At 49.8% G+C, this 22,904-nt stretch overlaps 1 protein-coding gene, 1 long non-coding RNA gene and 1 other non-coding gene across 5 annotated transcripts; 1 reads left to right on the top strand and 2 right to left on the bottom strand.

Moving 5' to 3' along the window:
- The first annotated feature begins 413 nt into the window (after window positions 1–413).
- On the top strand, window positions 414–21,879 carry SEC14L2 (SEC14 like lipid binding 2). Of its 3 annotated transcripts, XM_025933665.2 has the most exons (12): window positions 414–576; window positions 2,703–2,778; window positions 7,362–7,405; window positions 7,808–7,867; window positions 8,135–8,323; window positions 9,322–9,417; window positions 9,604–9,664; window positions 10,296–10,379; window positions 15,045–15,151; window positions 15,257–15,396; window positions 15,536–15,705; window positions 21,620–21,879. In XM_025933665.2, the coding sequence occupies exons 1-12, from the start codon at window positions 523–525 to the stop codon at window positions 21,748–21,750; spliced, it is 1,212 nt and encodes a 403-aa protein (XP_025789450.1). In that variant the 5' UTR covers window positions 414–522; the 3' UTR covers window positions 21,751–21,879. The 3 variants fall into 3 exon arrangements, with proteins under 3 accessions (XP_025789450.1, XP_086538195.1, XP_086538194.1); XM_086682069.1 differs by lacking the exon at window positions 2,703–2,778 and having other exon boundaries at window positions 449–576; XM_086682068.1 differs by lacking the exons at window positions 414–576; window positions 2,703–2,778 and adding an exon at window positions 3,117–3,138.
- Window positions 11,812–19,643, bottom strand: LOC147575408 (uncharacterized). Its single transcript, XR_015242361.1, has 2 exons — window positions 18,686–19,643; window positions 11,812–16,140 (listed from the first exon to the last, which is right to left on the bottom strand). It is a non-coding gene; the product is annotated as an uncharacterized LOC147575408 (long non-coding RNA).
- Window positions 19,486–19,558, bottom strand: TRNAK-CUU (transfer RNA lysine (anticodon CUU)). Its single transcript has one exon. It is a non-coding gene; the product is annotated as a tRNA-Lys (tRNA).
- Window positions 21,880–22,904: the final 1,025 nt, after the last annotated feature.

The following is a 22,904-nucleotide window of genomic DNA, read 5'->3' as shown; positions in this document are numbered from 1 at the left end:
CAGAGAGAAATGGCCAATACCATTGTTCATCACAGGGCGATGTCTAGGTTTCAGGACTTGGCCCTCCACAGCGGCACCAGGCAAGCTCTCCACCATCTGGGGCAGTGAGGTTCTGCCCTATGGGGTCTGATTGCAGGAGAGGTCATTAGATAGCACCTAGATGGGGAAACTGAGGCCCAGAGAGTCAGGTGTCTCGTCCAAGGTCACAGGGGAGCTAAGGATAAATTTGAGACCAGAACCCAGATTTCCTGACCCTCTAATGTCCACTGACCTCGGCCCGGGTGGGGCACCCCTGGTCGCCTCCTGCCAGGGTCTCCGACTTCAGGAGGATAGAGGGCAACGCGCCAGAGGCTCCCGCGCCCAGCGCATCCCTCCCTACTCCACCCCTCGGGATCCTTTAAGAGGCGGGGCTTGGCGGCCAGCCCCGAGGCCCGGGCAAAAGGCTGGGACTTTACTCCGGCGGCAGAGAGCGACCCGTGCTCCATCAGCTGCCGCAACCGCCGCGCCCGCGCCCGAGCCACGATGAGCGGCAGAGTCGGCGATCTGAGCCCCAAGCAGAAGGAGGCGCTGGCCAAGGTGAGTCCTCATCCTGGCCCGGCCCCCGCCCCCCGGCCCGGGGCCTCACCTTCCGGCAGCTGAGAGCTGGGAAGGAACTGGGCGGGGGGCGAGCGACGGTGCGGGACCGGCGGGAGGCTGGCGGAGCTGCGGCCGGCAGCACCTGGCGCCTCGCGCCCCTCTCCCCGAGGCCTGCCCCTCCCTCCCCCCGCCCGCCGAGGAGGCCCCGGGGAAGTTTGGCCACCCCAGCCTCAGCCCCGACCGAGACCTTGGCGGTGCCACCTGGGAAGAAGTGGTTGCTTGGAAGCCCCCGGAGGTAGCTAAGGGCACAAAGGCAATATTCATTCACAAGACTGGCAGCCGGGCCCTGGGGGCTGGGGCAGGGCCCCAGGTTTCCTTCCATTTCCGGGAGGTTTTCCTCTTACGGGGCAGCGGCACCCTGAACAGGGCCCTGACAGCTCTTGAGGATACTTGGAGAGCCCTTTCTGGGGCATCAAGTCTCTCTGCCGACCTTGGGCAAAACCCGTCCTTCTCTGTGTGCTCCTTGATGAGACGAAGTGAGGGGTTGGACCCGATGATGTTGAAGGGAGCACCCTCATGTGAAGGCTGGAATCCTATCAGCGACTCACTGGGTTGAGGTTAGTTTGAGCTCAGACCAGCCCTCCCTTGTCCTGCAATCCAGGCCCCTCCCTGGGACTGGGGCAGATGCTCTTCAGAAGGCTAGAAGGTAAGCCTGGCTTTGCCTTGGCGCCTGGGCAGAGGAGGGGGCAGCAGTTTGAAAGCTGGACCCCCTCTCCACCAACTGAATCTACTTTTTGTTGCCCTTGAGGAGAGGGGAGGTTGGCTGTTCTGAGAGCCAGAACCCATTGGGTCCGGTCTGAAGGTTTGGAATCTTCACAGCTGAGCAGTTTTCCATCGCTGGACAGGGGGTGGGGGGCCAGATGTCTCCTGCCATGGCAGTGGGCTGAGGCACCAACCCCATGAAGGCTCTGCCCCAGGCTGGGCCTCCCCCATCCCAGGGAGGCTGGATAGGGAGGTTTCAGGTTTTACTGCTGACCTGCAGGGGAAGTCAGGCAGAGGAGGGATTAGGTGGCGATTAAACTGGAAACCAGGGGCTGGGTAGGGTCCTTGGTGAGGGGTGGCTTCATGCCTGGGCCCTGGATGAGCAGTTCCTCTGGGAGTCTGGGAGTCTGGGGGATGGGATGGGATGGTTCAAGTCCCTGGCTGACCTAGGCAAGGGGTGGAGGTGGCAGGTCCTCATTGGTCCCCTCTGGGCTGTCCTGTAAGGTCAGTGAGTAGGGAAAGGTGAGTGGCCAGGAGCAGGAGGCATGGGGAGAGCACGTGGGGGTGTGCTCACCTACTTGGAGGTGGATGTCCACATCCCTTGTTTGGCACTCCCTGCACTTTCCCCCTTCATGGCTTCCTGTTGGAACTGTTCCCTCCACCTGGATTGCCCTCCTCCCTCCTCCTGCTGCCTTTGAAGTCCTTCTAGCCCAATGCATATGCCATTTTTCTGAAGTCATGTGAGACCACTGTCTTCCTGGGCTGGTCATAATCAAATTTTCTCTTCCTCTGCTCCCCCAGCACATTGCTCACCAGTCCATTACTAAAGGGCAGAAGACTACAGTGGCAAGAGTGTGCTGTCTGGCCTCGGACAGACCTGGGTTTGCATCCCAGCTCTGCTGATTACTAGCTGTTCAGCCTTGGGAATGTTACTTAGCCTCTCTGAGCTCTAATTTCTTCATCTGTAAAATAGGGACAGTGAAACCTCCAGGGACTCTGAGTGAGGCATGAATAAGATAAATGCCAAGTTCAGTGCTGGGCACACAGGGAACGCTTGGCAAACTGATAGCTTTTACTGTGGCATGTGCCAGAGTGTCTATGATCACAGCTGGGAACACATATGCCCACCTGCCACACTGGAGTGGAAGTGCACACAGCCAGGCAGAGGTAGTGTCTTACTTCCTTCCTGCCTCCTCCTTGCTATCCACTGAGGCAGCAGAGTGTACTATGCAGCCCATGTGCTCAGCCAGTGTCTACAAGTTGACCCGTATTGAAGAGAGGTCTAGCAAAGTCCCTGCGGAGAGCCCCCGGCAGAGGGTGGTTGGGGTGGGACCTGCCGCTCACCCTACTGCCTCTCCCTACAGTTTCGGGAGAATGTCCAGGATGTGCTGCCCACTCTGCCAAATCCAGATGACTATTTTCTCCTGCGCTGGCTCCGAGGTGAGGGAATCGGGGCTGCGGGAGGCTGGGGCAGGGGCTTGTCCTGGGTAACAGAATGGTGCACTCTGGAAACCCTGCCCCTGGCAATCTGAGAATCTGGAGAATTCAACCTTTAGAACCCAAAGGGCTCTTGGCAATTGTATAAGCTAGATCCTCCTATTGGGTAGATAACAACCCTGAGGCTCAGAGAGGTGAAGTAACTTGCTCCAAGTCACACAGTGCTTGAATTACAGGCAGAGAGAAGACTAGAACTGGCGGGCTGACTCCCAGCCCAGTGCCCTTTCCATCCATTTGATAAATGCACTCTCCCGATGGACTTGGGGAAATGGGTTGAAGAAAAGCCTAGGAAGACCAAGCCACGTGAGTAGTCAGAGGCAGAGCCAAGTTTAGAACCAGAGTGCAGGCCCCTGGGAGAGGCTGGCCCCCTCTGTGACTTCTTGGGATGGCAAGCCACCTGCTGCCAGCAGTTTAGGCAGCTTGAAGGAGGGGCAGAGTGCACGGGGAACGTGGGAGCACTCAGCCAAACCTAGGTTGATAAGACTGCCCTCAGGCCACTACCAGGCTCCAGAGCCTCAAGTTCTAGCTCTAACTCTGCCCTGGTCTGGCTCTGGTGTGGGGGCCAGGGGCACACGTCTGCTTTAGGCTCCTCTCTGCTAGAACAGGACCAGACAGGGTGCCTTGCCTATTACAGGATGTAACATGACAGAACTCTGTGTGTGGTGATGAAATGTACATGTTTCTACTAGCTTCAGAGTCCAATTCAGCTCCATGCCCCAACTCCTGAAATCTCTCCTTTCTTTTTTCCCTTTTTTTCCTCCTGTGGTTCAAGGCATGTGCTACCCTCTCTGGTTCCTGTGACACACTTTTTTTTTCTTTATAGAAATTCTCTTAGCAGACACTGAAATAATAGAGAAAATTCCACTGTGTTAGATTGGCAGAGATTCAATTATGATGTAGAATCATAGCCCCAAATATTAAAGTACAAATCATGCCTGATTATTTATTTATAGACACAGACACACATGTACATACCTTAGGGGTCTTGGGACAGGTGAAAAGATGTATTTTCCTTTTCTGTCCAGAAAAGGTACTAGTATGTATCCTATGGCAGGTGCAGCCAGGGAAGGCACACGGAGCCCTGTGTGCCTCTGGAAGTGCCACTTGCCCTTTCCCCCAAAAAGAGCTGTGACCACCCCACCAGCACCACCATCAGCCCACTTGGATTGGGTGAAGGGGCGGAACGGGGGCTCAATGGCCTCAGTCCAGGGGTGGAGGATGTTTTGCCGAAGGGGCTTAGCTAGAAGTGGGCGGGTAGGCAGCGTGGGAAGAATGTGCTGCCTTAAAGAGCCAGCTGTAAGATGATCAAACACCCCACTGAGCTGCTGTTAGTTTCAAAGAGATGAACAAAATAACCCAGCTCTTTTATCTAAGAGAAGGCCACCTGGGCTCCTGGCACTTGGTTTCCCAGGCATTCCCAACTCCCCAGTCCTTGGATAACCCCTCTCTTTGCAGGCATACGGAAGAGTATAGTCATCCTCATTTGCCAGTTAAGACAACTGAGGCTCAGAGCGGGGAAGGCACTTACCTGAAGGCACACAGCTAATGAGAAGCAGAATCAGGGCAGAAACCTAGGGCCCCAGACTCCCAGGCCAGCAGTCTCTCTAGGAAGCCACAGCTGCCCTCTGAAGACAGGCTCTGCCTCTTCAGACAGAGGAAGTGTCTCCTCTGCCCTTTGTGCCTCACATTTCCTGGGCAGGAGCTCAGGCTGGGTCAGACTCTGCTATGAATTTCAATTACGGTTTTTGTTGCCTTTTTTTTTTTTTTTTTTTTAAGGAAACATTTTCCCTCTTACCTTTGATTCTAAAGAAAACATTTTCAAGGCGCATGCCAGCAGAATGTCTTTCTCTAACCTAGGTGTGAACTCAGGCTTCTACTCTTGGCCCCTTCCCCTCACATGGGTTGAGTTTTCTGCTGGCCCCAAGCCCTGAGAGCAGGCACACGAATCTGTACTGCTTCAGTACAGGGTCAGGTGGCCAGATGAAAACGAGGAGGTGGTAGAAATATTGTGTGTGTGTGTGTGTGTGTGTGTGTGTGTGTGTGTGTGTGTGTGCATGCGCGTGCGTGCGGGGTGGGGGCAAAGGATGTCTGAGTCTTCTTCACTAGGACTAGGAAGTGATCAGATAAGAACCCAGGACAGCTGCTCCTGGACCAGCTTCTTTGGCAGTGCCCTAAGCCATGCTTTGAGCTGTCCCTGACTAGGGCAGCAGGAGCTCTGGAGAGGCCCGACTCAGCAGGCATGGGGAGGCAGTCAGGGCCAAGTGGCAACTTGTGGAGGGCCCTCAAAGAAGACGCTAGATGTTGGACTCTTGCAGATACCAGTTAACTGGAGAGCCACCTGGAGATAAGGGGGCTCACAGTTCACTACCACTCCTTCACAGATCAGCTGGGTTCCCCCATCATGAAAGCATGTTGCTTTGCATCTTTCATGTGTTTCCAGATCATTAGATGATTCAGTCAGAGATGTGCAGTATCTTGTGCAAGGTCAAACTGCGAAAAAGTGGAGGGGCAGAGAGGCAAACCCAGATTATATTCCTCTAAAAGCCGCCCCTTGCTGCCATGATGGCACGTAAAGGGTGGCCATCAGAAGAAACTTCCTAAGAGCAAAGGCTGTTCACCAGTGTGTGTCCAGCCCTAACGAGAGGAGTGGCATTGGTCAAATCTCTTGATATATCCTTTGGGTGCAGGAGCGTGGACTGGATTTCATGATAGCAGAGTCAGGGAATGTGCTCGGCCACTCCCAGAGATCAGTGATTAAGGTGACAGTCCAGAGGGCAGCCTGTCTGGCCCAGCTTCCAGGGCTGTCAGCAGTTCTAGATACCAATCAGATCCACAGAGGACATGCAGCTGGGAGGCAGAGTTCATAGGTCAGTTGGCAAAATTGGTAAGAGTCTGGATCTCAAAAACTCTTTAAAGGATCAAGTGAAGCTGATTGTAACAAGAGAAAATCTGATAGGGATGGGTCCAGAAAACCACCTCACAACATATGGGATGGAGGCTTCCCAACAGCACAGCTGAAAAGGATTTGGGGGTTTCCGTTGACTGTAAGCTCCATCTGAGTTAAGGGTGGGACTGTTGCCGAGAAATTTCTTAGGCTTTGTTGGAGAAGGGTGGACAACACCTGGTGCTGTGCTCAGTTATGGACAGCACACTTTATTTTATCATTTAAAAAAAATTTTTTTTAATGTTTATTTATCTTTGAGAGGCAGAGACAGAGACAGAGCATGAGCGGAGGAGGGGCAGAGAGAGAGGGAGACACAGACTCTAGGCTCTGAGCTGTCAGCACAGAGCCTGACGCAGGACTTGAACCCACAAACCACTAGATCATGACCTGAGCCGAAGTTAGATGCTCAACCAACTTAGCCACCCAGGTGTCCCTGGACAGCACACTTTAAGAAGGGCACTGGCCAATTGGGAAACATCTAAAGGGAAGTTCTGTAGATGGACTTGAAACTGGGCTGTGAGAAATGGTTAGAGAAAGGATCCATGGATGGGCAACATGATAGCCGAGAGGACTCAGGTGGCAGCACAGAGTTCACTAGTATTGAAGAGGCTGTCACGTGACTGAGGAAGCGACCCTATTTTCTGAGTGTCCTGGCGGCGGATCTCAGTGTAACAATGAGGACTGAGTGCAAATAGCAGTGCACATTACCTGGAAGGAGGTGGCATTTGGGGTAGTGAGGTCTTTGTGTTCAAGTTTGAGCAGAACGACTTGGGGCTGGAACATAAAATGAAGACTTGGCCCAGGTGAACGTGAATTCTGAAGTTTTCCAGGAACCATGGGAGGAGGGCCCTCTGTGTCTCATTAGGGTATGCATGGATCCTTTGAAGATAGGGCAAGGTTGACTCAGGCTCATCAACTCTATCCTACTGGGATGTTCTGCCAGATCCACCCCAGACTGTGGGGCAACTATGCTCATCTTTGAACTGTGGATCAAGTTCTCAGAACTGGATGTTAGACCATGAAGATTAACTTTGTGTAACTGGAGAGGCATAATGATAAAGGGGTCCAGGGTTTACTTTCCATGAGAGAAGATAAGATCTTTCACCTATTGCATCCACTAGGGTAAAATTCTTTTTTTTTTTTTAATTTTTTTTTAACGTTTATTTATTTTTGAGACAGAGAGAGACAAAGCATGAATGGGGGAGGGTCAGAGAGAGAGGGAGACACAGAATTCGAAACAGGCTCCAGGCTCTGAGCTGTCAGCACAGAGCCCGACACGGGGCTCGAACTCACGGAGTGCGAGATCATGACCTGAGCCGAAGTCAGACGCTTAACCAACTGAGCCACCCAGGCGCCCCGGGTAAAATTCTTTTAATCCTGAAGTTGCAAGGCTCTAGCCACCTGCCCTGATCCTTGACCTTCAGGGACTGTGGTGTTCCAGAAGCACCCAATGAAGGTCTTCATGTTACCTTCTGCTTGTGGGGTGATCTGGGAGTCAGCCCCTACGTGGGAATAGGGAAATCTCCCTGTCCTTGGATGCCCAGCCTGCTGGTCTAACCCTAACCACGTTTCCCTGTTACAGCTAGAAACTTTGACCTGCAGAAGTCCGAAGCCATGCTCCGGAAGGTGAGATCCATTTGGCTTCATATCCCGCTGTTGCCTCCATTCCTGCCTGTCAGAATCACACTGTGCTTCCTTTGCCCACCCTGCCCATCCAATCACAGCTTTTGGCTTGTGTGACATATCTGAGTATTAGCTGACCATTGTTACCTTATACCTCTGTGACAAAGTGCATTCCCCTCCTTGGAAACACAGAACTTCAATAGTTCTGGGCCAGCCAAGAATTATAATCCCTTCTTCCCAGACCTCTAAACCATGCAGTGTCTTCTTTTCCATTCCTGCCAGTTGCCTTCTCATGACGTACCTGAGATGTGATGGTGGCCTCTTCATACTGTCATCTATTGCTAGATACCCCTTAAGGGTTCCCCCCACTCCTGCTCTTTTAAAGCCCTGACTGTGTGTTTGCAGCACGTGGAGTTCCGAAAGCAAAAGGACATTGACAACATCATGAGCTGGCAGCCTCCAGAGGTGAGGACAAATGATCTTGCCCCATCCCTATGTTGGGTCTGTTAGACCCACAATCTGTGCCCGAATCTGGTGGACTGGGACCTTCAGAGGAAAGGTCTGACAATTCTAAGTGAGCCCCAGTGGTTCCCAGGGTGAGTTATCTATTGGCACCCAGGAGAAGGCTGTGGAGGGAGAGCTTGATGAACCCCTGGGAAGGCCCTGGGATACAGGGAAGGCACAACTGCCCTGGGCCTGCTGACCAGGTGCCTCCTCTATGTTTTTGCCCAGGTGGTCCAACAGTATCTGTCAGGGGGCATGTGTGGCTATGACCTGGATGGCTGCCCCGTCTGGTACGATGTCATTGGACCTCTGGATGCCAAGGGTCTGCTCCTCTCAGCCACCAAACAGGACTTGCTCAAGACCAAGATGCGGGACTGTGAGCGGCTTCTTCAGGAGTGTGTCCGCCAGACCGAAAAGGCAAGTGGGCTTAGCACGGTTGAAAATGAGTTCATCACAGTAGAGGTGTTCAAGCAGAAACAGGCATATCACACAGGGATTTAAGCACAGCTTCAGGACTGGGGCCCAGACGTTTGGATTTCACAGACGAGTGAAATTACAGAGTTTTGGGGACTAACATACGTTGCCAAATTTTTATTTTTCCAAGTAAGGACTTAAAAAGAAAATGTACCAGCTACTATTGCCATAATCAGCCCCCAAAACTATAGGAATGGCATAATCTCAGAATAAAGAGCAGTCCTTTAAATTGAAGAAATTTATTACATTATCATTGTTTTTCTCATTCATCTGGGCACCAGTAAAATCTTTGTCATGGACCAGCCTGTCCTCAGACAAGTGTTTGGGTACCGCTGGTGAGATGAGCTCAGAGTCTGTATTCAAAACAAAAAGGTGAGGACAGGTGATTCCCTCTCTAAGAAAAAGACTGAAGGGAGAGCTGGAGCCACACTGACCATCTCTTCTGCCTTCCTCTTCAGCTATCATAAGGATCCAGTGAAATGATGTGATAAATTTGGGAACACTCCAACACCATCATTCACAAACATGCACTGAGAGCCCAGTGTGTGCAGAGATCCTGCAGGCTGGGGACACAGAGAATCATTAGGTGGGCATGTACCCTTAAGGGCTTAAGTTGGATGGAGAGTCTCCGTGCCTGCTCACCAGAAAAGTTGCCCAACGAGGCCCCACGGACTGAACACTACCAGGTGCTGCACACAGAGGAAGGGGGGGCCACGAGGTCAAACTGCAGAACAGAAGGGACCTCAGAGAGAATCTAGATCCACCCAGTTGTTTACTGGACAAGAACAGGGACACCGAGGCAGGAAGAGTGACTAGCCTAGGCCACAATTCTGGCCTGGGGGTGATTATTTCAACATGGAAGGCCCTTGGTATGGCCCTGTCCAGATCTGGGCCCATGACCAAATCAGCAAGATGTGACTCTGCTCCTCTGTCCTCTGCAGATGGGGAAGAAGGTGGAGACAGTCACCCTGATTTATGACTGCGAGGGTCTTGGCCTCAAGCATCTCTGGAAGCCTGCGGTGGAGGCCTATGGAGAGGTGAGGAGCAGGGCTGGGAGGGGGCTGTGAGGAGGAGAAAAAGTAGGAGTGAGCCCCTCTTCTAGGATGCTCTGTGGGTGAGGTGATGGGGGCGGAGTTTAGCCTGAAGGAGGCGGGGCCTGCCTCCCTCCTGCCTCCCTGGTACAGAGGTCTGGGCCCTCTGGACTCCGTGATTTGTTTCCACAGTTTCTCTGCATGTTTGAGGAAAACTATCCTGAGACACTGAAGCGCCTTTTTGTTGTTAAAGGTAAGTTGAGGGGCACCTGGGTGGCTCAGTCAGTTAAGTGCCTGACTTCAGCCCGGGTCATGATCTCATGGTTTGTGGGTTCAAGCCCTGTGTCAGTCTCTGTGCTGACAGCTCAGAGCCTGGAGCCTGCTTCAGATTCTGAGTCTCCCTGTCTCTCTGCCCCTCCCCTCCTCATGCTTTGTCTCTCTCTGTCTCTCAAAAATAAATAAATGTTGAAAAAACAATTAAAAAAAAAAATAAAGGTAAGTTGGGAACTGTCTGTGATGAAGTCAAATGGGAAAGAGGGGCCCAAAATGTTACTGGGACAGGTCCAGGGGAGTAGGATGGGGTGAGGCAGAGGAGGGGATCTGGGGACCCCTGACATATGCAGACTGGGTTACAATTCACAAAGCTTTTAGGATTTATTACCTCCTTGGAGCCAGCCAGATGGGTGAGATAGGAAGGCAATACCCACTTTCTAGACAGGGAAGCTGGATGTCAAAGAGGTGCCTGTGCCAAGCCTCACACCCTGGGCTGTGTGGGCTCCACAGCACTGGGGAGCCTGTGGCCTGACACAAGGGACTGTGGAGGACACTGTTAGGGACAAAGTGAGCCTTGCTCCCGGTCTCACATTGCCTGGTCTCTGTTCCAGCCCCCAAGCTGTTTCCTGTGGCCTATAACCTCATCAAGCCCTTCCTGAGTGAGGACACTCGCAAGAAGATCATGGTCCTGGGGGGTGAGTAGCCCAGACTCTTCTCAATGCCACTGGATGCTCTGTGGGCCAAATTGGGGACAGCTTTAGATGTATCTAAGGTGAAGGCTTCCTTTGCTGGTTTGGTAGCAGTGAGACCCAGGAGCAAATAGGGGCCAGGCTAGGGTCTGCCTTTCTGTTTTAATAAGAACTCTTTCATTCAGACGCTCTAGAAGAAAGTACTGAGCTCAGCACTGTAGATGCAAAGATGAACAAAATACCAGTCTTGCCCTTAAGGAGCTTACAGGGTAATAGGAGAGAGAAGACCTTTAGAGAGAAAGCGATGAAAAGGTACTAGAAACAGCAGAGAGAAGGTGCATGGAGGAAACAGGAGCAGAGGTTGCTTTCAGTTAGGGGCAACTAGGAGTTGCTTCCTTTGATGAGCACCTACTGTGTGCCAGGCCCCCTGGATTAGGTGACAAAGATGAGTAAGACAGAATCCCTTGAAGAGCTCCAGGCCCTCTTGGGGAAGGGAGATGCAGACAACACATTACATGTAAAAGAGAGAAAGCAAGTGGGTGGGGACACTGAGCAGGGACACTCACCTTCTCCTGACCCAGGAAGGAGCAGATGCCTACCTCACCTGAGTGCTACAGAATGAGTTAAGAGGCAGCAAGACGATGCCAGGCAGGAACCTGTTGGGCAGAAAGAACAGCACTGAGGAAAGACCTTACACACCGTGGTTTAGGCAATTGTAGAGAGCACAGCAGGGTGTGACAAGAGAGGGGCCACACTGGAGAGGGGCCGAGAGCCAGGGCACAGAGAATCCAGGGCACCATGCCGAGAAGCCTGGACATGACTCTACAGGTCACTGGGAACCACGGAAGATTCTGAGCAGGGAAGGTACTGGCATCAGATTCTTAAATTAATTAATTAATTTTCTAGCCATTTTATTATTATTTTTAATGTTTATTTATTTATTTATTTATTTAAAAAAAATTTTTTTTTTCAACGTTTATTTATTTTTGGGACAGAGAGAGACAGAGCATGAACGGGGGAGGGGCAGAGAGAGAGGGAGACACAGAATCGGAAACAGGCTCCAGGCTCTGAGCTGTCAGCACAGAGCCCAACGCGGGGCTCGAACTCCCAGACCGCGAGATCGTGACCTGGCTGAAGTAGGACGCTTAACCGACTGCGCCACCCAGGCGCCCCAATGTTTATTTATTTTTGAGAGACACAGCGACAGAGTGCAAGCAAGGAAGGGGCAGAGAGAGAGGGAGATACAGAATCTGAAGCAGGCTCCAGGCTCACAGAGCCCGACGCAGGGCTCAAACCCACAAACCGTGAGATCATGACCTGAGCTGAAGTCGGACGCTTAACCGACTGAGACACCCAGGCGCCCCTATTTTATTATTAAAAAAAATGTTTTTAATGTTTTTATGTATTTTGTTTCATTTATTTTTAATGTATTTATTTATTTATTTATTTATTTATTTATTTATTTATTTATAATGTATTTATTTATTTTGAGACACAGAGTGAGTGGGGGAGGGGCAGAGAGAGAGATGGAGATGTGGAATCTGAGGCAGGCTCCAGGCTCTGAGCTGTCAGCACAGAGCCTGATGTGGGGCCCGAATTCACGAGCTGTGAGATCGTGACCCGGGCTGAAGTTGGACGCTTAACTGACTGAGCCACCCAGGTGCCGCCCCTTATTATTTTTTAAAATTTATGCTCAAGTTAGCTAACATACAGTGGTCTTGGCTTCAGGAGTAGATTCCAGTGATTCATCACTTACACATAACACCCAGTGCTCATCCCAACAAGTGCCCTCCTTAATGCCCCTCACCCATTTTCCCCCACCCCTCCACCCCCATCAACCCTTAGTTTGTTCTCTGTATTTAAGAGTCTCTTATGGTTTGCCTCCCTCTCTGTTTTTATCTTATTTTTCATACCCTTCCCCTATGATCATCTGTTAAGTTTCTCAAATTCCACATATGAGTCAAATAATATATTTCTTTCTCTGACTTATTTCACTTAGCATAATAGCCTCCATTTCCATCCACGTTGTTGCAAATGGCAAGATTTCATTCTTTTTCATCATTGAGTAGTATTCAATGTAGTAGTATTCAAAGTAGAATTGTATATGTGTACCCCATCTTCTTAACCAGGATCAGATTTTTACTTTATTTTTTAATGTTTTAAGTTTATTTATTTTGATAGTGAGAGAGAGCACAAGCTGGGGAGGGGCAGAGGGAAGGAGAGACAGAATCCCAAGCAGGTTCCATGCTATCAGCGCAGAGCCCGACATAGGGCTCAAACTCACATAATGTGAAATCGTGACCAGAGCTGAGATCAAGAGTCAGATGCTTAACCGACTGCACCACCAGGCACCCCAACCAGGATCAGATTTCAAATGGAGACACATTTTACTGGCAAGCTTGCAAAGCACAGGTACCAATTTGCAGTGTGGCCACAGTCCATGCAAGAGGTGTTGCAAACCTGAGCTGGGGAGGTGACAGTAGGGATGGAGAGAAGAGGATGGACTAGAGACTTACTTAGGAAGTGAAACAGCAGAACTCAGTCGACTGGATAGAGGAAGGAAGAGAAATCTAGAAATGACTTTCTGGTGTCTGGCATGAATGACTGAATATCACAATCATTCTGGTACGATTCGTTCAGCTAGAGAACACAACTGGAAGAATAAGCTTGATGTTGAGTTTGGGGAATCTCTGAGATACACAGATGTTGGGGTTACTTGAGCCTGAAGCTGAGGAGAGAACTCCAGTTTGGAAATTCGGGAGTTATCAAATACAGGCAGCAACTAAAACCTTGTGAGTAGATAAAGGATGCCCACAGAAGAGTGGAGGCTCAGTCCTGGGGACTGTCCAAGCTCAAGGGCAGGTAGAGCCAGAGGAGCCCACCAGGGAGAATGAAGAGTGATTGATGAGGTTGGCAGGACCACACCCGGCAGGGATTGGATGTGCTGGGGAGCTGGGAGAACATCAGGGCACAAGAGGGAAGCTGGAGCAAGAGACGCATAGGAATCAAGCCAGCCACGGACAGAGAGGAGCTGAGTTTTACCACAACATTAGGTGAAGTTGGTGGGAAGAAAAGACCACAGAGGTAGATTGGGACTGGCTCCTGGCAGACTCGATGCCACCCGTGGAGTTGAACTTAGGGGTAGGCAATACAGATTCTGAACGTTTCTGAATGTTCACCATTAGGCAACACATTGAAAGTGGAAATCTTCCCAGTGCGTATTAATGAGCCCCGGGAGCAGCGTGGAGCATTCTAGAAAGTACAGGACTTCTGGGATTTGGTCCTGACTCTGACAGCAACAAGTTCTGCTTCTTGTTGCCTCAGTTACTCTCTCTGTAAGATGGGAAGTTCTTTTTGGCCTTATTCCAACTCTCCAGCTGAGCTGGGGGAAGACATACAAAATCTGAGCAAAAGGCTCTGATGATTCTTGGCTTTTCTGCTGCTACCACCCACCATGAGCATGTGGTGGTTGGGTTTCCTGGCAGCAGAGCTGTAGAGAAGGTGCCGTCTGTTCTCCCACCCACACCTGAAACCCTTTCAACCAAACCCATCTCAGTCTCGGAAGATACAGGATCTTCAGCAGAGGAGGGAAGACATTCATTTTGGGTTGGTCAGTGAGGCTTAGAAGCACAGATTAAATCACTCCCCAAACCACAGACGCTGTGTCGCAGGAGTTGCATGGTCCCGGGACCCTAGAAATCAGAGGGTTGGGAGACTCTGGACAGTCTCTGTGGGCTTCCAGCCAGTACCAACAACAGAGGATACTGGGTTGTACCCCATGACTTGGAGCTGCTGCCTATTTATGGTCTATATAGTCAGCATGGAAAGGTTTGCAGCATCAAAATATTGTACTTGGCTGATAATAGGTTAGGAATTTGGTTCTCAGCATTGGTTGCACTAGAATCAAACTCTCCGAGTCAGGAAAGGGCTTGGTTATTTACAAAAAAAAAGGGGGGGGGGCCGAGTCACTGGCAGCTTAGACAGCCTGAAAAACAGCAGAAGTAAAGTTGTGGCTGGGGTAAAGCCAAGGGAACCCATTTCAAGGGCCACTCTACAGTGGTGCATTCAGTAACTCACGACTGAGCATGATTCGTATAGATGAAAGTAGGGGATGAGACACAGGGTTGTGCCCTCCTGGAATTCAGCCTACCCAGGACAGATTATGTTGATTCAGGCCCTCCTGCTTGATACATATGCTGTTCCCTCTTCGTGGGATGCCCTTCCCTTTCTTTGTTCCCTCTGCCTGCACTGCAGGTATTTGTATCATCTTCCAAGGAGTGATAATATATTCTGATGTGCGTAGGGCACTTAACAGTTTATGGCATCTTCTCAAGTACTTAGTTCACTTCACCCCCCACTGAAGCCTTGCAAGGTGGGAGGAATCAGGCTCAGAGTGAAGCAATGCCCAAGGTTGTTCAACTGGCCAGAGGCAGGGGAGACACGACTCAAGGTGTTCTGATTCTTAGTTCAGGGCAGGGCAATCCTCTGGGTGATGGTTCCTCCTGAATCCCCTGCAGATCTGTGTGTATACTGTGTACTCCTAATGCCTGTGTTTTGCGTCCTGGGGCAGACAGGGTTTTTCCTGCCTCTTTTGTGTTGACCACCAGGGCCGTGAGGAAATCTTGCCTAGTGGTGACCCTTTTTTTCTCCTTCCTTCCCTCTACTGCCCAGCAAACTGGAAGGAGGTTTTACTGAAATATATCAGCCCTGACCAGCTGCCTATGGAGTATGGGGGTACCATGACTGATTCTGATGGAGACCCCAAGTGCAAATCCAAGGTAGGGGACTGCATGCCCCCCGCCGCGTAGCCCATAGGGCTAGGGGATCGCCCGGGAAGCCTGGCTCAAATGCCCATTCCAGTTCATTCTGTGTTCTGCTTCTAGATTAACTACGGGGGTGACATTCCGAAGAAGTATTATGTGCGAGATCAAGTGAAACAGCAGTATGAGCACAGTGTGCAGATTTCTCGTGGCTCCTCCCACCAAGTGGAGTATGAGATCCTCTTCCCTGGCTGTGTCCTCAGGTAGTGCTCTGGACCCTAGGAGACAGCCTGTGCCTTTGAGCCAGTGGGTGGGCCGGGCTGGGAGAAGCCCTGAGGGCAGGACCCCAGAGAGTGCACACATGGACGGAATCATGTCTCAATGGGTGGATGTCTCCTGCAGGTGGCAGTTCATGTCAGATGGTTCAGACATCGGTTTTGGGATTTTCCTGAAGACCAAAATGGGGGAGCGGCAGCGGGCAGGGGAGATGACGGAGGTGCTTTCCAACCAGAGGTACAATGCCCACCTGGTCCCTGAGGATGGGACCCTCACCTGCAGCGATCCTGGCATCTGTAAGTCTTGGCTTAGAGCCCCTGCCCTAGCTGTCTGCCTGTGAGGTCCCTCTTTCTCCATGGGTTTATGCTCTCAGACTGTTAGAACTAGACATAGGGCTCCATCAGATCAACCCTCTCCTGACATAGATAAGGAAACCTAGGCTTGGACAGGTACAATGACCAGGTGACCCTCCTGGTTAGCAGCAGGGTGGGTCTCTGACCAAATACTCCCAGGTAGAGATGAGTCCTGGTGCTAGGTGATCACAAGGTTCAGAATATTTGCTATCTGGTTCAAGACTAACTGGATCTATGACTGTCATCAGACATTTCTTGGGGATGTTCCTCTCCCCAGACATCAGAGAGGCAGAACTTGCCTGGGTGGGTGCAGGGATCCCCGGGTGAGCGATGCTGAAAAGCCCAGTCTTGATCCCTCTGAGCTTCATTTATCTCCACCTTGATCAAAAAAAATGGGCACAGACCATGAATAGGAAGTTTGGGCAAGAGGAATAAGAATGGCAAACAGGCATTTGAAAAAGTGTTTGACCTCACTCAACTTTGTAGTATCTATTAAAATTCCCTTTTAGCAATTCTAATTCTGGAAATTTAGTCTACAGGAATGTTTATACAAAGACACAAGGATATAGGTACAGGGATGTTCCTAGCAGTCTGGGAAACTGGCAATAAACTAAATGGCCTTAATAAGATCTCGTTAAATGAATTATGGTCCATGCATACACGTATATGGAACACAATATACACATTAGAGGGAATAAATTGACACATAAGATGTCTGGTACATGTTTTAAAAAAACAAAGAGTGAAGCATAGCATATGGTATACACTCTGCTTTTTTTTAAAAACATGTATATTAAAAATAATTCTGGGGAATAGTGGTTATCTCTGAGATGGTAAGAAGCTTATAGAGGGCTTTAATTTTTTTACATGAGTTCTGCAAATAGTTATTTTACAATGACCATGTACTACATTTATAAGTAGAAAAACTACACACACACACACACACACACACACACACACAGACACACACACACTTCCCTTCCAGTCTCCAGTTTCCTTTCTATTAGAGCCAATGGGCCAGGCATGGAAAGTCAATGAGAGCAAGGGCTTTATCATTAAGCCACTTGGATTTGACTATAGACTAGTCCTTAGGCAAGTGACAGCCTCCCCGGGCTTCAGTTTCCTGATTGCTAACTGGGGATCAAACTCTCTACCTCATGGGGATAGGTCTGTGCAGCACTTAGCATAATGCTTGGCATACAGCAAGCACTTAACACACTGTAGTCACCATTATTATTATTAGGGCAAGACCTGGCAGGGAGAAGGGCCATCCTGGAGATGGTGTTGGAGACGGGAGAAGCCCTGTGCCCCATTTCTAGGGCAGCATCACCAGGAGATCTGAGCTAGCCCCCAGATGCCTCACAACATCATCCCAATCTCAGATGCCGTGTACTTCCCCACATGTCAGGCAATGTTCAGTCTCTACAGCCCTTTCCTCAGATGCTCTGTGGTATGGCTCCCCACGGAGGAGGAGTATTCTTGTTAGTGAGCAAGCAGCTAGGTCCTTGGAGGAGAAGGCATATTACTACATGCTTCAGTAAGAACAAGTCCTAGCACACCAGCCCAGATACTATTATCCACAGAGCATAAAGTATTTTGTATATAAGCTTCAATTTTTTTAAAAAAAGTTTGTAAAAATGTTTTATTTATTTTTGAGAGAGAGAGGGAGAGAGAGAAAACAAGTGGGGGAGGGGCAGAGAAAGAGGGAGACACAGAATACAAAGCAGGCTCCAGGCTCTGAGCTGTCAGTACAGAGCCCGATGTGGGGCTCAAACTCAGGAACCATGAGATCATGACCTGAGCCGAAGTCAGATGCTTCACCGACTAAGCCACCCAGGTGCCCCAAGCTTGAATTTTTTAAAATATTTTTTTAACTTTATTTATTTTGAGAGAGAGAAAGAGCAAGCAAGCCAGGGAGGGGCAGAGAGAGAGAGAGAGAGAGAGAGAGAGAGAGAGAGAGGAGAATCCTAAGTAGACTCCATGCTGTCAGTGCAGAGCCTGATGCAGAGCTCAATCTTACAAACCATGAGATCATGCCCTGAGCCAAAACCAAGAGTTGGACGCTTAATCAACTAAGCCACCCTGGTGCCCCAACTTGAATTTTTTTTTTTTTTCAACATTTATTTATTTTTGGGACAGAGAGAGACAGAGCATGAACGGGGGAGGGGCAGAGAGAGAGGGAGATACAGAATCGGAAACAGGCTCCAGGCTCTGAGCCATCAGCCCAGAGCCTGACGCGGGGCTCGAACTCACGGACCGCGAGATTGTGACCTGGCTGAAGTCGGACGCTCAACCGACTGCGCCACCCAGGCGCCCCTTAAATTTTTTTTTTTTTTCAACATTTCCAACTTGAATTTTTTTTAATGGATGGGGAAGCTGAGGTATAGAGAAGGGATGTCACCTCTCCCACAAAGTAGCTTATATGAACACCAAAAGACAGAGGACATGAGGCAATCCTAGAGTCCTGGTCCAGATCTCTAGGCCATAGCTATCTTAGAGATGATCAGGTCTGCCCCGATGTTACAGAACAGAGAGTGGAGTCCCAGACCAGGGAAGTAATTTACCCAAATTCATGCAGCCAACAGCAGTGCCCCACCCATTTTCCAGCAGTGCTCATTACCAATTATAGTACCGGAAGGACACAGCCTGAGAGAGGACCAGGAACCTTATAACATTATCAGGCTTAGGTTTGCAAATCCCAAATATATTTTAGCTCTTCTTGGATACATTCCCAGATGGAACGTTTATCGGCCTGTGGGGCCTTGACTGCCGCTTCTTGTCCATTCCAAGGAGGATTAGAGGCAGGTCAGGGCATCCACCTCCCAGGTGTAAAGACAATGAGGTGGGATCAGCTGTTGTCTGGAGCCGTGGCTCAGGTTAGACCTGAGCCCAGAGAGAATGCAGTATTAGGTTACAAACTTACCTGTGGGAGGGCAGTGCCCTTGGAGAGCCAGGTGACCCCCTGCAAAGTGGAACATAATCGCTCAGTGGAGAAATTAAAACTCTGTGCCAGCCTCCAGTGGTAAGAACACATTAATCCTCCCCAGGCCACACGGGTCCTTGCCCAAGTGTACTTAATGGCTGAGAAGGAGAAACAAAGTCTGAATTGATTTCACTTATTTTTTTTCTCAACTAAAATTTCCTGAGGGCCTGAGTTTAGAATACTTGGAAAGAAGATTCAGAAGAAAAGATATAGACTTTGTCTGCCAGGAGTACTTAACATGGTCTAGAAGACCTAAAAGACTAGATGAAGGTTCAGCAGTACTTCCAGGCAGTGTTGGGAGAAGAGAGTCTTGGGGAGAAGAGAGTCTAGCCAGGCTCCAGGAGGCTTGGTTTCTGAGCCCCCCTGTGCCACCAACTCTCCAAGTGTTTTGGGCAGGTGTCTCTAAGTAGTTTTTGCTTTCCTCCTCTTCCCCCTCCCCCTCCCCCTCCCCCTCCTCCTCCTTCTAAGTTTATTTGTTTATTTTGAGAGGATGAGCAGGGGTGGAGCAGAGAGAGGGAGAGAGAGAATCCCGAGCAGGCTCTGCAGTGTCAGCACAGAGCCCCATGTGGGGCTCGATCCCACGAACTGTGAGATCATGACCTGTGCCAAAGTCAAGAGTTGGCTGCTTAACTAAGCCACCCAGGCGCCCCAGCTTTTGCTTTCCTTCTTAAAATGAGGGGAGTGGGCTAGAGCAGGAGGTCTTTTTTTTTTTTTTAATTTAATTTTTTAAGTAGGTTCCATGCCCAACGTGGGGCTTGAACTCACATCCCTGAGATTAAGAGTCACATGCTCTACCAACTGAGCCAGCCAGGCTCCCCTAGAGCAGGAGGTCTTAATCTGGGGTTTGTGGACTCCCCATAGATGTGACTGTGAATCTTAAAAGACCAAACCACCTCCCTTTTATTTTTTTTTTTTTTTTTTTTTTTAATGTTTTTTTTTTTTCAACGTTTATTTATTTTTGGGACAGAGAGAGACAGAACATGAACGGGGGAGGGGCAGAGAGAGAGGGAGACACAGAATCGGAAACAGGCTCCAGGCTCTGAGCCATCAGCCCAGAGCCCGACGCGGGGCTCGAACTCCCGGACCGCGAGATCATGACCTGGCTGAAGTCGGACGCTTAACCGACTGCGCCACCCAGGCGCCCCCCACCTCCCTTTTATAACATAGAGTGTCTAACATCCCCTTTTCTATTCTCAAATGAAATTCATGGATAATATAACCCATCTAAACACATGATTTAAAAAGCAATATAATCTCCCACTGGGAGAAATAAAAGGAAGTTAATTTAGAATATATATTTGTTTCCATACATAAACGAGAGGGCATGATTACACCCATGTGCTGAGACTCTTCAGAATGGTGCCTTTCCCATTGGGACCCCCTGCCCCCAAGGGTCCATGATGGGGTCCAGGGGATCTGAAGTTGTATGATTTCATCAGATTCTCAAGGGGCCAGTTCCCCAACAAAGGTTGAGAAGCCCTAGCCTGGAAGGATCTCTGAGGGCCCTACAGGCCTGTGAGTACATGATTAGTGTCAAAATGAACCATGTAGTTCATGAACTCCACTTCCCTTGGGCCTGGGCCTTAGAACAGCCTCTTCCTTGTTTCTGAGAGCAAAATATCATACAAGGCAGAGCCATCTTGATCCTGGTGCTTGGTCCAAGGAGCTCAGACCTTTCCTCTAGCATGACTGATTCTAGTGGCTAGGGCTCTGTTGTCCAGGACAGTGAGGCAGTGTCTCTCTTTCCGGAGGGACTACTGGTTCTGAAAAACCTCTGGTGCAGAGAGAAAATCAATGAGTAATACTTCCTTCATACCGTGAAAAAAGTGTGGGTGGAGTGTCTACTCAAGGTCTAAACTATGTATTTTATTTAGGGGCAGGAAAGAGGAGAGGTTAATTCTCAGGATTAAATATACTTTTTTTTTTGGGGGGGGGGGGCTTGTTCTAAGTTTTTATTTTTGCTGGGAAAAGCGAGAGAAGTCCTGGATAGGGAAAGGGCAGAGTGAGTGTTTTTGTTCTCACACTCTGTTCTCTTGAAGGGGTACTTGACTGAAATGGAACAACTTCTCAACAACAACAAAAAAAGGGTTAGATTAAAAGCAGTCTGTTCCTCGGCCAAGGCTTCAAAGCCTTCTCTGCCAACTGCATGCCCACTTTGAGTTTTCCTAATCATTTATGATTACAAACAGGGGCGAAATGAGCATCTTTGTCCATTTATTTGGGACAAATTCACTGGGATGAATTCCTGGTTCAAAAATTCTGTGTATTTTTTACCTTGGCCAGAAACTGAACAGGGCTCGTCTTTTTCCAGGGCCCAAGGCAGGCAACAATGCAGACCAGAGGGAAATTGCAGCTCTATCACCTCACCATGTGACACAGTGACCTCCTTTTTATATCCTATAAAGCAGGATTAATACTGAATTCATAGTTACTTGCAGCAATAGTCTAGTAGTATATATAGATTACCAAGCCAGGGCTGAGACACATAAGTAGGCATTTTCCCATAACTATTATTATTTTGACAACTACTGCTGCTACTAATTCTGCTATGCCATTTCAAGGCCCAGTTCAAGTTCTAACACCTCTGAAAAGCCTTTTTACATGATTTCAGTCAATAGGGCCCTCTCCTTCCAAGCTGTTAACAGATATGGTTGTCTCTCTCACTCATCTGGCGCTCGGCATGTTCTGTCTCATATATTTTTTTCTCTCTGTGAATATCTTGTCGACCCAGCTTGATTTAAGTTTCAGAAGGTGAAGGACCATTGCTTATGCCACCTTCATCCTCATTATGGACCACACTGCCTTGTTCAGTCAACAAAACTCGCTGCCCTTTGTTAGAATTGCCTGAATGTCTGGTTTTCTGCCTCCCCTCAGATGTCCTGCGGTTTGACAATACCTACAGCTTCATTCATGCCAAGAAGGTCAGTTTCACTGTGGAGGTCCTGCTTCCAGACAAAGCCTCAGAAGAGAAGATGAAACAGCTGGGGGCAGTCACCCCAAAGTAATGCCTCCTCCCACAGAAGGCCTGGCTCCCTCAGTGTCTCCCTGTCAGTTTCTGTCCCTTGTAGCAGTCATTTGCCCAGTATCCAGATGCCTCCCAAAAAACTGGGCTACAAGAAAGACCCTGGGCTGGATTTGGGAAACTTTCATTTCAGAATTAGGAAGAGGGAGAGTAGCAGGAGAGGGTCCCCTTGCCTCTCAAATTGCTAAGAAGTCCCAGGGGCTGGGCACCATGATAGGATCTACCATCCTATAAGCTGTGCCAACTTTACCTGTCCAGTGACAGCTGAGACAGGAAGTGAAAGGGGGGGAGATGGGGGTGGCAGCAGGGAAGAAATTAGAAAAGGGGGGAGAGATTGAGACCTAACACTTTGGGGAAGCCAGCTGTAGGGGAGGAACTTGTTCCCAAATGAAAATGTTAAGTCTAGATCATAATGAGGAGTATAGCAAGGTAGCAGGTTGCTAGAGTTATGGTGGGGGTCAAAAACTCTTCTAAACTTTCTATCACCAAGGCTGGGATCTTTTGGCTTTGCCTACCAGGTCTCAGAAGATGGTCTTGAGTCAGTGTAGATCTTCCCACTCAGGGGTAGACAGGAAGGCCACCTTGAGATTTTTGCAATTCTTGGGACCCACTGGCTGTCTCTTTAATTACTGATTGTCAGTGACTCAGCTTCTCAGGACAGTGAGATTTGGTGCCCAGCCACTGTCCTCCAACGTAAACAAAGCACAGGGAAATTACCTCCAGGGATCCCAGCTCCATGATGGGCCAGGGAGGTTAGGGGTGGGGTGAGTCCTGAGGCTTCCACCCCCCCTTTTCAGTGCTGCCGGCCTCTCATCAAGTTAACTCTCCATTTGAGCACCCCACACAAAAATGACAAGTGGGCTCAAAACAGTAGATCTCAGTGAGTGCATTTCCCAGTCTGAGTCTCCCACGGTGCCGGCCAGGCCGCTTCCTGACTGACCTCAGCAATGCTTTGGCAGTCCCATCTCTGTGGGAGGCATTCGGCTGGTGCATTGGGTTCCTGGTGTCTGGCGGGGAGGCTGCCCGGGCAGGGGGCCAAAGCTCGGGCCAGCATCTGGGGACAGCCACAAACGGCCTCACAGGTCCCCAGCCCCTCCATCCACAGTGACGAACAGGGGGCGCTTGGCGACCAGGGAC

The sequence above is a fragment of the Puma concolor genome, chromosome D3, assembly GCF_028749965.1.
Source record: "Puma concolor isolate L17-30 chromosome D3, mPumCon1.1.hap2, whole genome shotgun sequence".
NCBI classification, from domain to species: Eukaryota; Metazoa; Chordata; class Mammalia; order Carnivora; family Felidae; genus Puma; species Puma concolor.
The sequence above is the reverse complement of the archived record's forward strand: the minus strand, read 5'-3'. Positions and strand labels throughout refer to the sequence as shown.